Source organism: Varroa jacobsoni, unplaced genomic scaffold (genome assembly GCF_002532875.2).
Source record: "Varroa jacobsoni isolate VJ856 unplaced genomic scaffold, vjacob_1.0 scaffold_815, whole genome shotgun sequence".
In the NCBI taxonomy this organism is placed as follows: Eukaryota; Metazoa; Arthropoda; class Arachnida; order Mesostigmata; family Varroidae; genus Varroa; species Varroa jacobsoni.
The window spans coordinates 389,114-410,310 of record NW_019213717.1 but is presented as its reverse complement, the minus strand read 5'-3'; the positions used below and the strand labels follow the sequence as shown (position 1 = coordinate 410,310).

The following is a 21,197-nucleotide window of genomic DNA, read 5'->3' as shown; positions in this document are numbered from 1 at the left end:
GACCACCTCGACGATCACGTTATGGGCTTGTACGTGACTGGTAACGTATAAATAGAACTTTTTCATTGTCTATAAGTATTATACCTGTATTCGTATTGATGTACTTACTCAGGGTATCGACGAGTTTGAGCATCACACCCCCAATGTGCAGGTCCCCCATGACCCGCAACTTGCGTTCCACCTTGAGATCGGTGACAAAGATGCGCAGCTCCCACGAGCCGTCAATTTTGACACCGTTGGCAAACATCTCTAACGAACAGTGAAGGATCCAAGCTGGAAGACAAGGACGGAAGGGAAAAGCACTGTGCCAGGACAACGGCACAGGCTACCTACGAACAGCGATTCAGAGCCACACTGGATTCTGAAACTCATCAAAGCATTCATTATAGAGAGATTAATTTCTGTCCATGGTCAAGTGTACAGCACAAAACTATCACTCGCTACCTAATCTTTATAGTACCGTAAAATGTCTATAATAACGCCTAACGTTCCTTTGAATATAAGAGTCAATCAGCATCTGTTCAAGATATATCTTGTACGTACGATTCATCACGATTTCGACTTAACCAGATCTTCTTGAAAACGGATTACTCTTCCGCCTTCGTCAGAATCAGCTGTTTCACAGCTTTCTTTAGCGCCTACTCACTCGCACGGCATCACCCACTGGACGCTGTCGTATAACGTAGCCGACCCAACGCGCATATAAGCAATTTTTCCACCCACCATCTGACAGACCCAGATCTTGGTTCATATGCCACAGCTTTAGCGAGGTCAGTTCATAGTGATCTAGTCCAAAACGTGAGGCTTGTTAGAGATGAAACAAACACTTACACCCACCCAGTGTGCTACCAGGCGCCACACGAATAATTTGGTAGGCACATGTTGATCTCATTACACTTTTCGTAAAGTAATATCTGAGACAGACACTTTTCCAGCATCCCCTTCGGTGTTGGCGTCTGACGTCGAAACCACGAATATGCAGGACGAGAGCAGCAGCTGTACCTTGGTGCCAAGTATTAAGCAGGGACAGCAAGGACCCTCTTGGGCCAGCAAATATCACTCACATTTCCAATCTACGAATAATAGGTCCACCAACGCGTTATACAAAGAACAAACTGTAAGCTTATTGTAAGGGGGGATGACAGACTTCGACAGAACCACAATATGAGCCTTCGATTTCGGGCGAATGCCATTTAGCGAAGCTTATGACATTGGCTGCAATATGTTGATTGCACGTTTTCTAATTTGCACAGATTCTAAAAATATCTGTGAATGGGTCATCAGGACACGCAAGAGATAATAAGTCCGAGTATTTTCCTCAGTCAATAGACTGTCATATTGCAAACTACCATGTGGCCTTTAAAAATTTACTCTTGTTTCAGAAAAACACAAAATCTTCCTTAATTTAAAAAGGACGTCATCTAATATTATTGTATTACATTCTTTATACCAGCGTAGTCCGAGCTTATAAGCTTATTTTTTTTTAGCGGTTAGCAAAAGCGTGTTCGATCTCTGCCCGATATAATATCCTAGCAATGGCTCTAATATGTAGCCTGAATGTAAACCAATTGACTGGTAATCGCGGAATCATAAACTGATAAACCGCACAGGCCTATGCCCAAACGACTAAGAAGAGGGATTCATTGTTACATCGGCTTCTTTACGTAGCAGATTTTACCACGTTTATCTGACCAAGAGAGACCAAATCCGCCGATCATCTATTGCAGCTTTTGTGACTAATGAAAAAGTGCTTGACGTAAAACAATACGCAACGTTCAATCATGAAAGTATAATGGTGTCCGCTTTTTATGTACATATAATTCTACAGAGTCTTCGAGTGCAGTTTTCAGATATATAATTATATAGATTTAAAAAAAATAATAGCGCCCCTTAAGCTCTGTGCTTTGTTACGGTTAAGCTTTTTGTATTCAATTACACTTAACATTTGAAATTGGAAACAGAGCTACGCAACGCACCCTCATAGGGTAACATTTCGTAGTTGTAGGAGAAAAGCATCTTATTCAATGTTTTTTTCTCACAAATGAGAATCGCAATCTAGTTATTGGATCGTTTTGGGATTGGGTTTTGATTGCCAGCGGAAAACACCGACTTCTCTCAATGTACGTTTTCATTCATAGGGACAAGCCAAGCCTTTGCCATGACCCGACTAGATGCACTTCGTGTTGTCGTATGTAAAGTCACTGCCTGTTCTAAAATGGCCCAAAACAAAGATCTGTCAACGGTAGAACTAGTTTCCAGAGAACAACTCCCCTACTCGCAATTTTCATTGTTTACATTTTGTGCTATATAGAATGTAAACGAATGCAAACTAGCAACAAAAAAAGTCTATGAAAAAAGACTCAGCGTCCAATTGTCCATAGCAGAAAGTCATACTAAAACATGCCGAAGTCTGAGAACAGCGCACGTAAGTTATTGACGCAAGTTCTAGTCATCAACAACAAATCATCTATTCAACAGATGCATCTTATCCTTTATCGTTCTCGCTTTTGCTATCTTGATCATTCCGCGCCTTAAACAGGTAGATGTTGCTCTCCTTAGAGGACTGCGATCATAGGGTAAAATGCAAAACATTTTAAAGTCTGTGAACAATATTATAGCAATAGCAGTGATCTTCTGTAAACTGGGCGTCTAGGAGCGGTTCCCAAGGTGTCTAGCTCCGCAAACCGCTCGTGTTACGTGTATTTCTGCCACTGTTTTCACAGAATGTGTGCCACAAGTCTTTTGAAGTCCTTCAGAAAGTGCGCGTCCTTTCTACGCTGAAATTTTGTCAAATGGCGAAACAGATAAAAAGAAGAGTTGAACTTTAAGATGGCAATATCGTGCGACGTGCATGAGATGGCGCATCATCACTGAACTGTGTATTTTGTTTCTACGGACACAGCGGACTTGCTATAAGCATTTTTTTCAGTCTATTTGAATATTTTACTCCAGCAACTTGAATCTACTGCCCGGCGTATCTAGGTTCCTAGCAAATTCGAACACGGTATAGATGATGACACATGGAGGGCAACCGAGAATACGAAACAACACTATATTAGCAATAGGTCCTAGTGATAAGTTAAGAACTTTTGAAATCTCGAGATTAGGTTATGCTACGCGGAGGATCGATCATATGAAACGTCAGCAGCGAAGCTGGACCTTTATTAATTCATACGATTCCAGTTGAGTTATTTCAATCAAATTGTCCGATCAACATGATACTTCACGAAACTACTCATACCCACTGTGTATCCTTGTGCGCCGACTACTGCATGATACTCATCTGGGAGACTCTATTAGCACCACATCTCTAAGAGCTCTCATCTAAAGGTGGTACGATACACTGCACGTGTTATCGGCCATTTGTTTTAGTTATTGACCGAACGCTCATTGGAGATGAAACACAGCCTAGCAATAGTTTCATGGCGGTGGAAGAAGCGGCCGTTCGGCCGCTAGTCGAGTTTGCGCCAACGAAAGCATGCTGAGACGGCTCGCGCCCACTTGACACCACTGTTACTTTGTATAAAATGCAATCCCTGTTGACCGTCTCTATAATATAATAACACATTCACGCTATGTACATCGGCCTCCAAACTCAAGCTTACTCCCTGTCTATTGACTACTTGACCACTGTAGATGGTGTCGCCGCTGGTAAAACTAGGAGACTACCTATCTTGTTCAGTGCTTCCGAACGTCACTCCCAATGCAGCTTTAGTCATTCGCAGAACAAACAGGCTAGCACATACAGCCAGACTCGAATGGAGCCAACCCCGTTAGGGTATTGACTCTTCGTACCGTTATAAATTGGTACATCAAAAGCTATTGTATCGTCTATCCGAGCAAGTGACGTGTGGCTTTTTATCCGGTTTGCCTGATTGACTGTAGCAATAGGCCGACTCAGATGAAAATTCTTCAACGGATCGGAACTTAGTTGAATAATGCAAAGATAAAACTGGTTGTATATAAAGATATACGTTGTAACACTAACCCGCAGTCATATCGCAGTCCGCCTACTGAAAACGTCGATAGGTTTCCCTGTTTTCCATATTTTTGAAATTGAGATTTAGACTAAAAATAATTTACAGTAGGAAGTTGTACAGCATTATCTAACCGAGAATACGTTCATTTTTTCTGCAACACATTCATTAACAAGTAGCAACTTCTAATTAAGTACGCCAAGCTGCAATGGTAACATCAATATCAATAACATTGAAATTATTTAGCAAATGATTATAAAAGGCAATCAATTCTGTAATTCGGAGATGAGACCCCATCGATGCAATATGCAATTGCCTCCCATGACAAACGTGCATCCGGGTAGTGGTTATGGTAGCGTGTGTCGCAGGTTACCGCCCGGATAAATACCCATTCAAAAGTAAGTCAAACTAGTATTTTTTCTGAAACTGACTCGTTTACAAGCCACTCGTAGCGAACTGTACCAGTCGCAAAGAGTAAAAAACTATCATTTCGTGATTTACCCGTCAACTTGTCTCTCGCCTTTAGTTTTTATGGAAGCGCCACGTACTACAGACATACTGTTTGATGCGCAATAGGCAACGCATCAAGGACCAATCATAGGTCGCCTTCATGAACTCATTATTAGCACAGCGCGTGCTTCTTACACATAATCTCGAAGTATGAGCATCTTGTGCTAGTCCTTTAGACCTTGCTCCGCTTTTGTGCCTTGTCCTCTTATGTATTCGTTACACACAGAGGTACAGTGTATGGGCATATATTTGCCGCTCGTTTACTACCTAGCCTTGACAAGCAGTGCGATTCAGAATGAGCTCGACCGGCTGCTTTCAATTAGCAAACACCGTTAGGTCAATGAAGGCCCACTTTCGTTGAGACAAAAAACACGAGAAGGTGTTCACGCGACACCGAGCAATAGAAGCCTGCCGCCTTATCTCGACCTTTCCGCAATGGCACTATAGTGCTACAATTTAGAAGATCCTTGCCCCGCCTACTACTACAACTAGCCTACAATTATTAACGAACAGTGTTCACAGCACGGGGCTTTTTCTATGAGGCAAGGTTTAGCAACGGCAAAAGGAGACCTCGAGCAGAAGCGCAGTATTCTAAAGCACACTAAGCTGTCTAGACCGCGATGAACGACACGCTGGTTATTCTAGCCAACAGTCGACTTTTGACGGGGCTTTTTTACCTAGGTTCAACGAGAAGGCTCGCCATTCCATTCTGAACCGGTTGACGTTATTGTTGCTATTGTCGTTTTAGCCGAAGTTGTCGTTGTGGTCATCATTTTTCTTCACTGGTAGTAAGCGCTAGACGGAATGGCGCCTTGACAGATCGAATGGTTCTACTATCGCAAACGTAGGCAGACCGCCTACTCGCGGAGATGGGATAGAAGCCGGAAGAGCAGACGATAAAAAGACAATACGTAGGAATACCTATCATAGTATAAGAATTATACTGGCATACAAACAACATTTGCATGCGACGGGTCGGCCAGTTTCCAACATGCAATAACACAGAAAGATACAAAAGTTGAAAGGCGATGCCAGGGCCAACAAAGATCATTTTAGCTGACTCCGCCTTAAGCTAGCGCTATTTAACGGGCGACAGCGACCTTTTCAAAAATGCAAACATAGCCTGATTTTTAATATCCCATACGTATTATACGCGTTGTGCATACTGAAATAGTATTGTAATATATATATATATATATATATAGTGTGGCCGACTATATCTGACATTTTACGATCCGGTCATTTTAAATGGTGTGGCCCCTTGAGAGAGAACCGAACTATCCCCTGTCATCATCGTACGTAGCATGCATCTGATAGGCGAGAATACGAAGTCACGCACCACTCACAAGAGAGATATCGGCGACCCTGGAGGCAACTGTACTAGCCTACGCGATCGGATACACATACTGGCTTTACCACGAACAACGATTCACAGTTGTCACTCCGAACTAGCGGAATATCGGATACATCCACGCATATCTGCAGCCGCCACAGCAGCGTCAACAACAGCTTTTAGCACCGATATTTGCAGCAACGACTGAAAATATAGTTGGCTGCTTCACCCACCTCAGCCGCTGGTCTTTTTTTTTTTACTTGTATTCGCATTGTAAACACGTAAAAATAAAGTCAATAGAAACAAGATGCTATCTATAAACACGATTCCCCGCCTCTAAAATGAATGAATGATAGTATATTATTTTATACTTACATCGTTGTTACATGTCGCGATAAACCTCAACTGGCATTTGTATAGCCGCAACTATATATGCTGCCCACAACTAGAAGAAACAAACTCTAAATATGGAGCTCGCGCAGTACATCTCCAAGTTGATGTCCTGAATAATGACTTAAATTTGCCCGATGTGCTTAACAATATGAGCAGGTCCGGACTTGCATCCTTAATATTATCATGACCCTAAAAACCGCTTTAAAACTCGAGTTGTATTCACGACGACTGGATACAACTGCAAATCTGAATAAATACAAGGAAAGAGTCATCGTTGGTCCGCTGGATTTCAAGCTCAGCAATTCGAAATTGATAAACCCAGGCACGGCCTACCCGTTCGGCTTGATGCTTTTAGGATAGATCGCTTCTCCTCCTATGCTACAGGGAAGTGGATCTCCACGATATATCGCCAATAAGGCATTTATCGAACGCAATACGCTTAAATATGTTGCGTTGCTTGAAATTACTCATCCTAACCCAGAATGAAATACATTGTGCCATATGATAAACTGTACTTTTTCGTTGACACAGGAACACAAATGAGAATAGGCTCATATCTACAAGCTCTATTATAATAAAACGTAAATGGGTGGGATGGACATAGGCCCTGCGGAACACTTATGTTGACAGATGCCAAAGATGAGGAATTGGGGAAGCGCGCCAAAATTAATTGATTCTTGTATGGTAAAAACAAAAAAAGACTATACCGGCCGAGAAACGAACGCTTCCATTCCGGCCGGCTGGCCCGACACACAGAACACGTTACAGCATGCCCGTACGTCGACGTGCAAAACGTACTCACGCCGGCACGTAGAACGGTCAAATACGCACTGCTTACACAAATGGCACAACGTTATACACCGTGCAGATACAGACACACGCACGCACATCAGCTGCCTCCCACATGTGGCACCTGACACCAGTCGTTGCTATTCCATCCGCCTCAGTACGAAAACAGCGGTAGTGACATGTTACTTTATGCAGCTGCTTGTGTACAGACCCATTTGGCACATATGTTACCATAGACGAGCGACCAGACGAGCACATCTGGATAGCGACAGTGATGGTGACGGCTTCACGGATCGAGTCGCGACTTCACTGGTAATAGTACAATTTTCATTCATTATTCAGTGATGCAATCGGCTGCCTCATTCACTGCTAGCGTACCAATCGAATGATGTCGCTTTAAATGTAATAGCACCATTGAGGCATTAGCACTATTCGGGTCCGATGTCTGCAAAGTGGCTGAGTACATAGCAATGGGCAGATATCGTGTCATGACAGTCCATGATGCCAGTGGCAGTAGCAGATATTACGCAGCAAATCTCAAGTGACTAAGAACTGAAATTTAATTTATAATTACATATTTCGGAAACTGAACCTCGATAGTTACATGGTAACAGGTGCGCGGGTTTCGAATGGTCAACTAACAGGGGGCTAATGTTTAACAATTTACTAACGATAGCTTTCTGAGACCTTAAGAAATCCAATTCTACACAATTACCACATACCAATTTAGTAAATCGCCCCAAGTCGACCTTGATGGAAAATGTGTCCATACACTGAGAGCAGACGCCAGATCCTACGCTCACAAGCAAACTTTTTAGTATACTAATCCAGTTAGATAAAACGGATGATCTATTCTAAGTGCTATCTTAAGTAGTTTCCGTGTTCACCATATTTCAACTCACAAAACATATGTGTAAATATATTATCACAAGTATTACGTACTGTATAGCTACATAGTATCTTGACTGATGTTATCCATATAGGACTTCATGCTTAAGCCCGCGATTGGGCTTAGACTCCCGACAAGCTCATTCTTTTATACCCGTTTTGTGTTATACAAACATATAGCACTAACAAAGTGTTCCGATGGTTTCCGACAAACAGATGGTTCAGAGACTTTTACTGTATCCTTAATAATATCCAATAGTGAGCGTACCAATTATAATGGTGCCTATAAACACCGCCAATAGTGGCTATCGTAACCAGAGCGGAGTTACGTACTTCTCGCCGTTGTGCAAAAAAAGCGCTAGGACGCAGGACAAACCTCACAACTAAAATAGCTTTGGTGAAAATGAACAATAATAATCCCAAGGGTTGTTTTCGCTGGCTGATCATTCATATGGCGCGTTCGCTCACGAAGTCGTGCTCATTGAAATAGTATTCTAATCCATTTGTTTTCCTTCGTTCTATCATTCATAAGCTGATTTTCACGATATATTCTAGTCTCATTTACATGATGCTACCACAACCTACTTCCGTCGTTTGGCTAGGGAGGCTCCAGCAGGCCATTTACGTCAACAACAGCAATAACTTCATTCTTAACCGAAGTAGTGGGCCGCTGCCGTGATCTAGCGCCCCGATATTTAGGCTCAAAGCGCGACGCCTGCCCTTAAGGGCCGATTATTGCAATTTAGCATCGTATGCGATTCTCCTTACATTGTATTTTATTTCTTCTTCTTCTTGTCATTATCAATAGCAGATTCGATGTATTTTCATTAAAAGTATTCTGTTATAGGGTACACCTTTCTGTACAGGGTAAGCCCAGTAGAATCAAGAACAGCTATATGCAATTAACACATCGGTAACTCACGTTAAATTAAGAACAAGCACTAATATGTATTGAAGTTTTCGTATCTTTTTAGGTATCTAGATGGGAGAATGTTTTCTTCGTAGTTATATGCGACCCAAATATTTAATCGGCAACTACCGCTGGTGTTGCCCAGGGATTCTTGACCCGTATGTTTTGTCTGCCCTGTAGTTCACCACTTCTGGCATACTAAACACCAACGGAATAGGACCAACAGGGCAAACAACAATCATACATAAACTCTGCAAAGCTTTTAGTTGAACGCGCTTCGTTCATATAACAATCGAAGTGTTCAATAACGTGCACGGTTGGGGTTTATCATCTGCAAACATTCAGTTTTGTTGGACTAGCGGCTCCTAACGAACTCGTTGAAGTATGCACATCCAGTGGCCGTATTTCGATCATCGAATTCCAAGTCTCTTCAATCTTCGTGCAAATCTGCCATGGTTCGATCATAACTTTTTGAAAATCAAAAATAAAGGCATCCATTGTGCATAGTTTTGAATGTCGGCAGCACTATAGATCTAATAGACGGCAATAACGACAAGCGATAAACAAGGCGAAAAAGTTGCCTATGGCCGTCGTAGCCTATTCTCTGATCTTTTTTCATTCTTGCCGTTGTTGTTGCTGTGTTCGTTTTGTCGTATTTTCGAAATGGCCGCACTTCACTGCCACTTTGGCCGGGCTGATTAGCGCGCCCGGTATTGGCGCGGCCATGCGGCCGCCCCCGTGAACTTCCATCCGTAGCAACGTGGCTGGAGCTGCTGCAATCGCATAACAGCTGTGACTGCTGCCGCCGTACACTGACTCCAGTGAACATCACCTTTGAGCAAGAATCGCTACTGCCGATTACAGACGAACGCTTCCACTAGCCGCGGAACTTGAAAGCGTCTGTCGTTCAATGCTTCGACGGCCATCAATTGCTACTAACATTGCTAGCGTTCGTACTGAAAATAAGCGCCAGACTCACCATAATAAGCAAGATACGTCCTAATGTACAGGATACGGCCAATATCAATACTTACTTCTCGCAAACGACCATGCATGCTCGCTACAGATAATTTAACTGCATTGGCTCCAAGTGAATGAACCCGTACGCGCGCGTGTCATGTATGAAGAGGTGTGCCTATAATTATAGTGATTGATAACAAAAAATGTGACCATACTGCCATGGGTCTCTGTGAGATTGAAGAAGAGAAGAACATCGAGTGCTTTGTTTTTGCACGACACGGTCATCGCTTATAATCGACGAGCAAATAGAATCACGAAACTTTACCACCGAGTCAACATCCCCAAACGTCGTCGATATCAAGCGTTTCGCGTTTTGACACCATGCACCCGTCGATTGCGTCCGATTTTGGATTTATTCATAGCACCACAAAAATAAAAATCATGGCATGCTGCCTCGTACTGAAAACGCTCACTTCATTGTGATATGTGAGACTGATTTACTATGCTGTTTGAATTTCATCGCCGCCAAAAATCTTGCAGATATCCGCAGGCTTTCACTTTTATTCCGTGCAATGTCGTCATCAAAAGCGTACATCTAAACGTATGTTTGAAAGAATTAAATTGCCACGTAACAGGCGAACACTAATTCCGTTGCAGAGGGCAAAAGTATCTATTTCAAACGAACGAACATAGGCAAATAAAAAACGCTTATCAATGCTAGTGATTCGCAGATGAAGCTAACAGCAACGACTTCATAAGATTAGAAGCGGCAACGATGGGTCGATATCTGATGAACTGGGCTAACTGTTAGTTAAAGACTGCCCACTAAACGCCTTAGACTAATCGCAATATCTCTCCGTTTGCGACAGCCGAGTACACTTGCACCTCTAAGTATGATTATTGCACCTTTTTTTCGAATCCAGCCGTTAATATGAACGTCGTAGGAGTGGGGTGTTTTTTTTGATTGCACAGAACAACAACGATATGAACAAGCCAGACGAAACTTGCGCTATCATTATTCCCTCGACTACGGCAGACGCTGCCGCCGGAGGTTCTGAAGCGACGCCGACCTCTGGGTGTGTCTGTGTGTGTGTATGTGTGTGTGTGTCTGTGTTGACATGAAGAGGAAGAACACCCAGCAGCTGACTCAGCTCGTCTAAGTTTCAGTAATTGCATGTCTATAATTACTGCGGAAAGAACGCAACGCCCGCACGGGTACTATACCATGGCAATGGGCAGCAGTTTTCTAAAGATCCTCTAGATAAAAGATTATCTTTACGGAATAAAAGAAAAGGGCGGAAAATAAGAAGGACATCAAGACTATTCGATATTTGAAGGGATTGGAAAAAAGGAATCAGAATTATCATGATTATGAGAATTTTCAGTATCTTCATTGCTAACGTCGTAGCATGGACGTAGAATGGCTCGCTTAGTAACGCCACGCACAAAATCGCAAATGATTCGATCAAGAGCGCAAGGATGACTTGTAATATGACAACATCCTCAGTCCGTCATCATGATCATAACCGTCATCGCTCATTTATACTTGAAATCTCACGAGCGTTAGAATCTCGGCTGTGACTGTTATAACACCGTTGCGAGAGAACACTGGCTGTAGAAAAAGCGTCTAAGTACAACAGGATTTAAAGAATTCCGCGTCATTCAATACAAAATCGCTGTTTAAATGTCAATAGTTTGAAGCGAACTAGCATGGTTCTTAACTTAGTAGATGGATATTGAATTGAAGGTGAATCACGACTGTCTGATCGAAAGGGTAAGCCAGATAGCTCGCGCATAGAATGTAATTGTTGAATGCAAAAAGCGATAGACACAGATAAATCGAGCCTGTTACATATATTGGTAGTAGATTTGTCACGATAGAAACTGGCTGGGGTAACAGGAGTAGTGCGGCCACGCCAGTAAAGAGGTCCGTTTTGGTTGTAACAGCACAAACCTCGTTTAATCCCTGCTAAACGTAATGTAAACACGTAACGCAAACAGTCAAATCCACCTTGCATTGGTCAGTAGGGATCGCCTAACAATCTTTCTGGCAGAAATGCTATTATATAAACTCTGGACAAACCCAATCCTAAACAAACAAATTATACATCTGGAGCGGTTGTGATACAAAAAAAGGTCCAACAAAAGTAGGTTTCTCGCGTGAATGTTATATGGCGAAAAGAAACATCTAAAAACATATCGTGTCGGATGGCTGAATACTTTCTGATATTATCCTCAAGTTTGTCACACCAAAACCTCAATATGTATGCCGTATTCAATGACAAAAGATAGACTTCCCCCATATGACCTGTTAACTTTAGTTTTCCTCTACCAGTTATTGTGTTTCCTGTTCTGCTCGCTATAAATGCTAAGTCTGCACACAAAGCAACCATTTATCTCGCAGAACGAACGGCATGATGCTCCGATGTCGCCGGTAGCTATGACTTGTCATGCAGCAGCAGCTTTCAGGTAACGCACCTACACTAGTGGCCTTTTAGTGTGCATGCAAACGTACAGTTCGGTTGAGTCCAATCGCCTGTTAGGCATTGTACTCCAGTTACTCTTCAACAGGTGACATTCTCCCGCTGTAACAACTCCGCCAGGTTTAGCGGCCAAATCCGCCATAACGGATTAGGTCCGTGAGCATTGGACCTTTCATGAAATATTTTTCTGCGGTCTTGTATAATGACGATGCGTCACATTCTTTGATCAGCTTAAATAAACGTATTCATGAGAGAACGGGTGTCCATTTATTTAGCGCAAACATCAGGTTTATCAAATTCATATTCGTGTCATCATCTAATGGTTTTCCGTAAAAGTAAGACCCCGTAAAATTGTCAAGATATATTTTCAAATGAAAGCTGTATGTGTAAACATGTATTAAACAAGGACACTTGCTTAGAGAAATAGCGATCAATTGAAAAGTTCTGTAGCTCTTGCAGACTAGCAGAGCGTCAAATGCTTATAATACACGTGGGAATAATACGATCGAATTTTTGCAAGACCCTGCTTAAGATAGAACCTTTTACACGTCAGTGCTTGCAGTAAAAGTTGTTGTCAATACTGAAATAAAAATCTGATGACATGGCTAATCTTCTAAAGCAAACGAAAGGACATTTTACAAAATGTAAACATTAATTAAATTTAGGAATCACCAATGATTTCAATATATTTTTTAATTAAAGGCCTGCTGACATTATTATGTCAATATCAGCAGATCTTTAATTCGGTGTAGTGTAAATAACCCGTTTGCTAACATTGCTAGATCCCTGAAAATGATTCTAAGACCACTGAGAACCGGAATTTAGTTGGATAATTTAGCGATAACGGAACAAGCTCTGGTTTAATCTGCGAGAGTTCTCCGCGGTTCCGCTTTTTGAAATAAATGCGAGGTTTCTCGATAATAAGCTACAACTTGAAATTTAAGTACTTAGTGTCTTTTCGTGAGCTAACTGTGAACAACTGTTGCTAACGAGGGTACAATATATGGTAATACGATAATTTGGTGCATATTGCTGATGTTGTTCATCTGGCGACAAAAATCAGCGTTTATCTCTGCATTTACTCCTAACAAATGAATTACTTAAAAAAGCATACTAACAAAATCTACGCACCTAAAACGTAATTTTCCATTATCGAATTAAACGGGTTTTCAAATTGTTCAGTAATTACGAAGTGGGCAATAAGGTTAATGTTTGTTTATCTTCTCACCATCCAATGGACCATAAGATGGCCCCAATTCTTCATAAATGAAACACGGACCTTTTTTACTAATACGTTTTCACGACGAATCATTCTGTTGAGGTATACAATTCAATCAGGACAATTTGATTCGTGGAAAGCAAAATCATATTTGTCATAACTTTTAAAATCACTTATATCTAAAATACTTGAAGCAAAAGCTTGAGATTTTTTATTGTGCCAGTGCGAATTGATCAGAAAGGATTCTCAGTTTTTCGGCTGAGTAATCGCTTCTACGAATACTGGTGTAGTCGTAAATATAAGATATTCTCCTATATACTAGATTCGTCATGGCCAGCGTTGGTAGACATAGAGGAAAAGATTGTATATGTTGCACAGACAAAGGGTGCCTTCTTTCTAGCCAAGCTTCAATATTTTTCCTACTCTATTTACTATGAGCACAAACTTAGATGGAGAAAACTTATGAAAGGTTTGAGGTATTCTCCTTATCGTAGTTCTTTTTTCTCTCTGCTTTTGTCTTTCATAATAACAGCACCAGCATTGCCAGTGGCATTATGCCGTCGTGCTTATCTTGTTGGGAAGTTAAGAAAAGCCGAGAATAGAGCGAACACTCAAGCCCAGAAATAGGTCACGAAAGCCACTAGGCCGCTAATGCCTGTTGATTTTCTCCAACCCAATTGACTAAAACCTTTTTTCCGAAGATGAATTCAGGCAGCTGTGGCGACGGCAAGCAGTACCAAATGCAGCTACCCAAACATACCATACCTTCTTCGAAAGCAACGGACAACAGCTAGGAAAGCATCACGTTGCGATATGATTAGATATAGATATTCACTGGGAATTAGATTATTGAGAAGAGTAAAAATAAGATAACGGGAAATCGACATTCAAAATATACCACATCATTCTCAAGCATAGGTACAGTAGATATACATCTAGATAATACACATTATACAGAAAGACAGTCTACAGAAAGATGGTTTGTGTGCTCAAATAAACGCTTAGAACTTTGACTAACAGCCGACTATAAGATGCAAACGCTGGTCGAGCTTTTTTAGGTTCGTAAAGTTTGCAATGGTAAATATACTTGTAGTCGGTAAAAATATGCATTTTTTCTATCATCGATAGCGTAAACACATCATCGTAATTGTGATAGGTGTCGTTTGGCCTTCGTTGATTTTTCGCGGTAATTATTATCTATTCTATCTAAAACCAAATCATCTGCCGGTCATTTGCCTGCCGTAACAGTGGCAGCCTTTAAGCGAATATTTCAATAAAGTAGACTTCTGTAATAATAAATAATCGTGACTTTACGCATTTGCGCAATGTTAATACGATTTTTTATATTGAACCAGCAATTAATATGTAATTGTTAAGCTGCGTTCTCAGCCTGTTTCTGCCGTGCCTATTACGGTTCAAACGGGCTCAACGATAGAAAATCACAAACCACACACGCAGTTGCCAATATAATATCAACATTTACAGCAGAGCTATGAAGCTTGACTAGGAAATATATTTCATTGACCAGTTACTTAGATTTCTACACTATGAAGTGAATCATCTACGGCAGTCACAAACAGCGGCGGTCACCTACTAAACACCGCACTAGCGTTCCTAATTCTGTAAAACAATATTTATCGCGGTTTTCGGATCCTATTTTTTGAATCACGTCAGACTTTTTTACTCCCTTAATATTTGTATATTCAAAATACATACATCGTGCCCATGCTCTTTGTCTGAATGACGTTTCTTCCTCCGAGCCATACATGTGTTACCACTACTTCCATCTATTTATGTGTAATCTATCGTCACACACTAAAGCGCTCGGCTGTACCCGTAAAACGAGTGAGCTGTTTGACAGGTGTCGACCGTAGGTGTCGCAGACATAACCCAGTCACCTTCGGCCATAAGCCAGTCGTACGAATGGTTTAGCGACTGATACGAAGTGATAGCGCTGCTTGGCGTATCGAACGCCAAAGACTGCCACCGCACCTGCAAACAGTGTCAGTACGAATCTGATACATTTGTTTTTTGTTATCAGGAACAAAATCGCCCAAGCGGCTTATATGGTTTGAAGTCAAAACAGCATCAGGTAGCAATAGCACTAGCTGTAACACCAGTACGGGTCAAACACCCGGGCAAGCGACTGAATGTCTATCTATTGCACGATGGTATGTGTTCACAGGTACACTATGCTTCGTCTTGAGAAAACTCTGGCGCGGAATTGACAGAACGTTATTACAATTATCTACCCTACGGCACTTAATACGACCGCAACTACGGCCGGTACCACTATATCTTAACTAAGTAACGCTCATTTGCCTTAACGAAATGATTATTAAACTAATGATATCGACGCGATGGTAATGTTTTGTCATCACCGTAATGAGACGAGAACAGTAACTGAAGACAATGAGACCACAAGTATCACACAGCGTACGTCGTCTACTTCAGTCATCGTTTACTTCTATTACAAACATCTGTACTTTCAATATCATTGGCCAAGCAATACATATGAAACAATGACTAAACAATAGGCAGGTTGGTATAGCGCTTGCGAGTGGCGCAGCTTAAAACAGTGGTTTTATTGAATTGATTGCTCGTGGCAACAATATTTTTGGCAATCGCTATCTCTAGAAGACGAGAATGAGCCTTATGGTTGCTTATTGTAATGCCAGCAAATCTCTTCGTTCCGCTTGTCCATCAACAAATATCAAGTCTTCTAGACCAAGCATGCCTGTTTGCATGTCACTGCTATGAGGTCTGTCTGTATCCGACAGGTATAATTGGCTTAATCGAGGAATAAACTAGACGTTGAGCGCGTCGCTTTTTCGCCAAGCGGAGTAGCTTAAACGTAGACTTAAAAAACAATTGAGTAATACTCGGCTTTGCAATTTGAATCCTATCAGCCACATGCAAACAGAACTGAGGAAATCTCAATGCCAAATTCTGTCTTTACGATTATTTCCAACCACTACTCCATTTCTCCATTACCAGGCAATATATTCAAAGCCATCAAGGCATAAAAATACTAATATTGCTTTTCTTTGATATGAGGCACATGCGCCCTACATTCCGACTGCAACGGATCTTCTCGATCTGTCGAAAACGCATAAACCTGTTGAGAAAAACACAGTAGATTAGCAAACAAACGAAACGACACTAAGGCCACTGACCGTCTAGCATATTACGATTCAGCTTGCCGCTTTTTTGCGTCGTTTATTCCGTGTTTGTCACCGATATCGTCTCTGCCTTCCTCTTCGTCGGACCGTCGGTCAAGCCCTGGACACAAACGTATATTTATAATCAGCCATTTCATGTCAGTCACAGTTCATCCGATTGAGTGCGACGTTGAGTTCAATAAGACAAGACAAGTGAACACTTGACGACGACAGAGTTGGTACCAGCCAGCATTGTCACTATGATAATCACAACAGAACAATTTGAACACGCTCACACACACATAGACATCATACGCGAGTTCTCCTTTTAATCAACCCCATTATCGCTGGCTGTTGCCAAGAGATCCGTGCGTATTATCCTATGCTGGACAAACGCTAAGGAAGTACTTGCACGAGAACTGCTCCTCTATGGCGAAAATGGTCTTACTATCGATTTCTTGCTAATGCGCCGACTTCCATCATAGATTAAAATACTGCCGCCGAAAGTACAAGTCATATCGGTTAAAAACCAGCAGAAGTCTTAGTCTAATCCATATTAAAAATTTAGATTTTTGAATACACTGATGCATCATGATTGGGAATGGAATAATCTATTTATGACAGGTTACCTCAAATGAGGCCAAAACACATTTTACAGGAATAAATGAAGGAGTGACCAGGAGGACATCTATATTTGATGCTCACAACACTCATCTATAAATACAGAAAAAACGAAGAAAAGGTATCACAACAACCTGGTCGCGACCATATTGCGAATCTGTAAGATGTGATTGTCCTTATCGTCGTGTAACTTTAGATTTCCAGTCATTCTTTTCGTTTTCGTTGCAGTCATAGGGGCGTAGACCTAATGTTAGTTGACTAGAGCATTGATGTTAGCGTGAGAGTTCCTGCTCGAGAATAATCAGAAACAAAGCCAAACCCCACAAGTAGAGAGAGAAGATTTTTTTATTACTAGCCTAGTGCTGTGCAATCAGGAAACGACAGTCGCTATTACTATACGGCGGACCTCAAATGGCTACAACGATGACAGAGCTTGCACCGCACAGACTTTCTATTGCTTTCGGACACCCAGACTATACGCATAAACTCACACTGTTAATGAGCTAGCTTATTCATTTACGCACGTACGTACGCACACACGGACGGACGCAGGACCGACCAGCGGCCAACCCATACGTCTCATTGCCTCCCACCTCTGGCAGCAGAATCACGCGAAGCAGATGCTCGTTTTCGCTCGGTACGATTGCTGCTGTGCTAGCCTACCAGATTCTAAGCACAGTCTGGGTAGTCTGTTCAGAACACCGTTGTCTCGAGTATACAGTATGTTTTTATATAGATAGGCAGACCCAGTGGCCGGCAAACAGGCTCAGAGGACCACCATCAGAACAGGCAGCAGCAGAACTACTGATCTAAGCTTGGCCACCGTTCTTACGGTGTTTCTTAGTCGGCCTTTCTCCTCCGAGAGCTTTTCCTCTGTTCTGCGGTCTTTATCAGCACTGGCTGCTGCAACGCTGGCGCCGCTCTGGCGCACGTCTAGTCCTGTTCACTTTCTGCAGTAGAGTGAGCGGCGATGGAGGCAGCAGCAGTGGCGGCGGCGGCAACAAAACCAACGCGAAGTTCACCGCTGTGCAATCGTTGTTCTCTCGTTTTCAAACAAAATTGTTCACACTACCGTTCATAATACTGCTCACTCGCTTCTATTGCCCACTCGGGCAACTGCTACACAGCTAATGTTTTGGATATAACCAACCCCAAAGAACGGGTCTGAGGGACATCAGTTCATTAGCTGACTTTGGGTTCTCAGCGAATTGTGATTAATTAGCTTGGTAGAGCAGTATGTGCTTAGTGTTAATATGCTAGGCATCACCTTTGTCAAATAATACATTCATAGCAAAGCACTAGTGTTCAACTACATTTTATAGAAGTATATTCTATTTCGTCGCTCTTCGTCGATTCACTTTATTGGATCCCCGCTGCCAGGCGGCAGTTGCACCGCCCAGTCGTCACTTCCTCGGATGCGCACTCATTTTGCTAGAGTGAGTGGGGATACATACGCCTGACAGAAAAACACGTGTCGCTTAGTTTTGAAGTTTAAATAGAACGTGAAGTTACAACGAACATCATTACACAAACAAAAACAGTAATGATGCTAGTACAAATAATAAAAATAATATTTGATAAATAAGTGCTTCAAGTTTAACGTTTGTTAGTACCATTGGACATTTGTTTCAGGCGCAATACTGACACCCGATAATAACTAACCGCTCCACCCAAATTTCTGCTATTGCTTCTCCTTCCGTCACCTGCCTTCGTTAGCCAAACAGCAAATTACGTCCACACGCATACACATCCAGCTGTGCATGGATTTTTAGAAATCCACCACAATAAAGGCGGCCGTTCTAAGCAAGCCGACACAACTTTAGAGTCTCGGTCGTGTAAAAATACTTAAAGCATTTGTCAAATAGCAATTAGCGGCAACTGATCTCACCTAGATAACAGATACTGCAAAGAGCAAATATTTACCTTAAATGCGTCCAGAGATGCCCTCGAAGTTAGTTCGACATTACTCTCACTGTCATACCAACATTAAAACAAGGTTTCCTTAGGTCACAGTTTTTAGCTTCAAACAATTGTAGGACAAGTTTCGTTGCGACGGTCGAATAACAGAAATAGCTGCAACAGGAGCATGTGTCGCTGCTAGTGTTGTTATTGTTACTTTGTTGTTCACTAGGAGGATGACATATCCAAGGAGGCCAAGGAACAAGGAAGGCCCTTAGCTGTCAACGCAATAACACTTCAAGTGGAAACACGCAAACTTGCTACGTCGCTATGAATCGATAACTCGGCGTTCTATTCAATCATCGCCATATCAAAAGCAAATTGAATGCTCCGAACAAACACAACTACGCACAGTCTCCTCCTCTTCTGTACTGATTCGTCTGCAGGCGCTCAGCGCATCGACAGCTAGATTGTGAGTGTTGCTGCCATTCGATTGCCTCTTATTTGCCAGCAGCAAATAGCAGTTGTTGTGTGCAGCAATAACGTTCATGCGTCTATCCACCGCTGCTGGCGCCGCAGTCGGCCCTACCATCAACTCAAACAGCCGATCTAGCTTTCCACCGACAACACGCCATTTAGAGGACGGTGCTGACGATGACGACGACGACGACAATAACGATGAAAAAGACGAAAAGCTGAAACACCAACTGTCTATAAACCACTCTACAAAACTAGCACACCAAACCCATAAATGGTCACTAGCCTACACATTATTCAGCCGCTGGTGGCGCTAAACGCTATATGGGTAGGATGGCGCTACAGTCGCTAGACGGACAGTGGCGGCAATAAGACAGCCCGCTGCAACCTCAGAAAAATACAAAAGTTGATGAGAAGTTCGGGCTACAACTGATCAACGAATGACAAAAAAACGCGAGAATTTCCGCTAGTATGATAGGCCAGCGGGTGTAGTCTACTAGGCAATAATATTGTTATTACAATAGAGGCGTGAGCTAAGCAAATTTAAAAATCGCAAAGCGCGCGTAGTTTCTCGTCAAGGAGAGAACACCTTGGCCGCGCCAAGCTAACAAAAGAGCTTATTTTGCCGCTTGCTGTGCTAATTAAACAAAAAAAAAACTGTGCTTCGTTATTACAAAGTATCTATTGCCTTGTAAACGAAATAAAAAAAATAAAGGCAAGATCTATCTTTCACCAGTTCCATACGACCCTTTAGTTAATGATGTGGATATTTTTCAGTGACTACCTTCATTTGAGTCAACGCTAGCAGTTATCGGACAAGGCGCCGAGAATTTTTTAGATAGTTCAACTAAGGTACTTGCTCAGATCTTTAAGAAAAAAAATAAAAAGTAAAAAAGATCGAATACATGTTAATTTCTTACTCTGTTTAGGCTTGTGTCTTCATATTTTGAGAGGCGTTTCCTTATAATATCTATATCGAAAAAGTCCTTCTTACGTTTCTGACATCTTATGGTTTAGCAGGCATATATTTCATAAGTTTTTTTTTGGTATTTGACAGCCATACCGCGAATATAAGTATTACTTTTGATAGGTAATTTTCGTAAATAAATACAAACGTTCTGATTGGTACAATTTAACCATAGATTTCTTTCCAAAAAATTAAGATGTCTCACTGTTTACTTTAAGAAATAAAGGAATTGCGCATAACGTTGGCATTTGGCGTTATAATAATGGTAATAGCCTCTGCAGGTGGCATAGCGATAACTTTGGCTCTCGATCACTCTAGTGACCATGTTTAATACCGTATACTGCGAGAAATGAAAAGTTTTTGAAGGTGACTTGCTCATACACAAAAATCAAAATACGTCAAATGAGTTTGGGAGATGCTAACAATTTCTCCTTTTCCTACCTTAAAATAAACAAGTTACAATATAAGATTGATATTTACGCGGTAATATATTTCTTTATCACATAACGCAATAATATTATAGATATTTTAGCTAATAGTGACGTTTACTGAAGTTTATTTTCGTCTTCTTCACGTCAGAAAGAACTTGCGACATAATATATGCCGCAGT

The 21,197-nt window shown here is 41.7% G+C and overlaps 1 protein-coding gene and 1 long non-coding RNA gene across 6 annotated transcripts in view; one reads left to right on the top strand and one right to left on the bottom strand.

Moving 5' to 3' along the window:
* LOC111264047 (unc-112-related protein) overlaps positions 1-19,380 on the bottom strand; it is a 36,026-nt gene extending 16,646 nt beyond the window's left edge. For 2 of the 5 annotated variants that reach the window (XM_022839630.2, XM_022839632.2), the window contains exons 1-2: positions 19,168-19,380; positions 109-361 (exon numbers count right to left, since the gene is read on the bottom strand). In XM_022839630.2, coding sequence (XP_022695365.1) covers positions 109-247 — 139 coding nt within the window. In that variant the 5' untranslated portion in view covers positions 248-361; positions 19,168-19,380. Of the gene's footprint in view, positions 1-108; positions 368-16,638; positions 18,701-19,167 lie in introns of all 5 variants that reach the window. The other 3 variants (XM_086969926.1, XM_086969927.1, XM_086969928.1) reach the window with 3 other exon arrangements.
* Positions 7,151-20,355, top strand: LOC147752999 (uncharacterized). The gene is made up of 2 exons (XR_015312534.1): positions 7,151-7,314; positions 19,376-20,355. It is a non-coding gene; the product is annotated as an uncharacterized LOC147752999 (long non-coding RNA).
* The last annotated feature ends 842 nt before the right edge of the window (positions 20,356-21,197 follow it).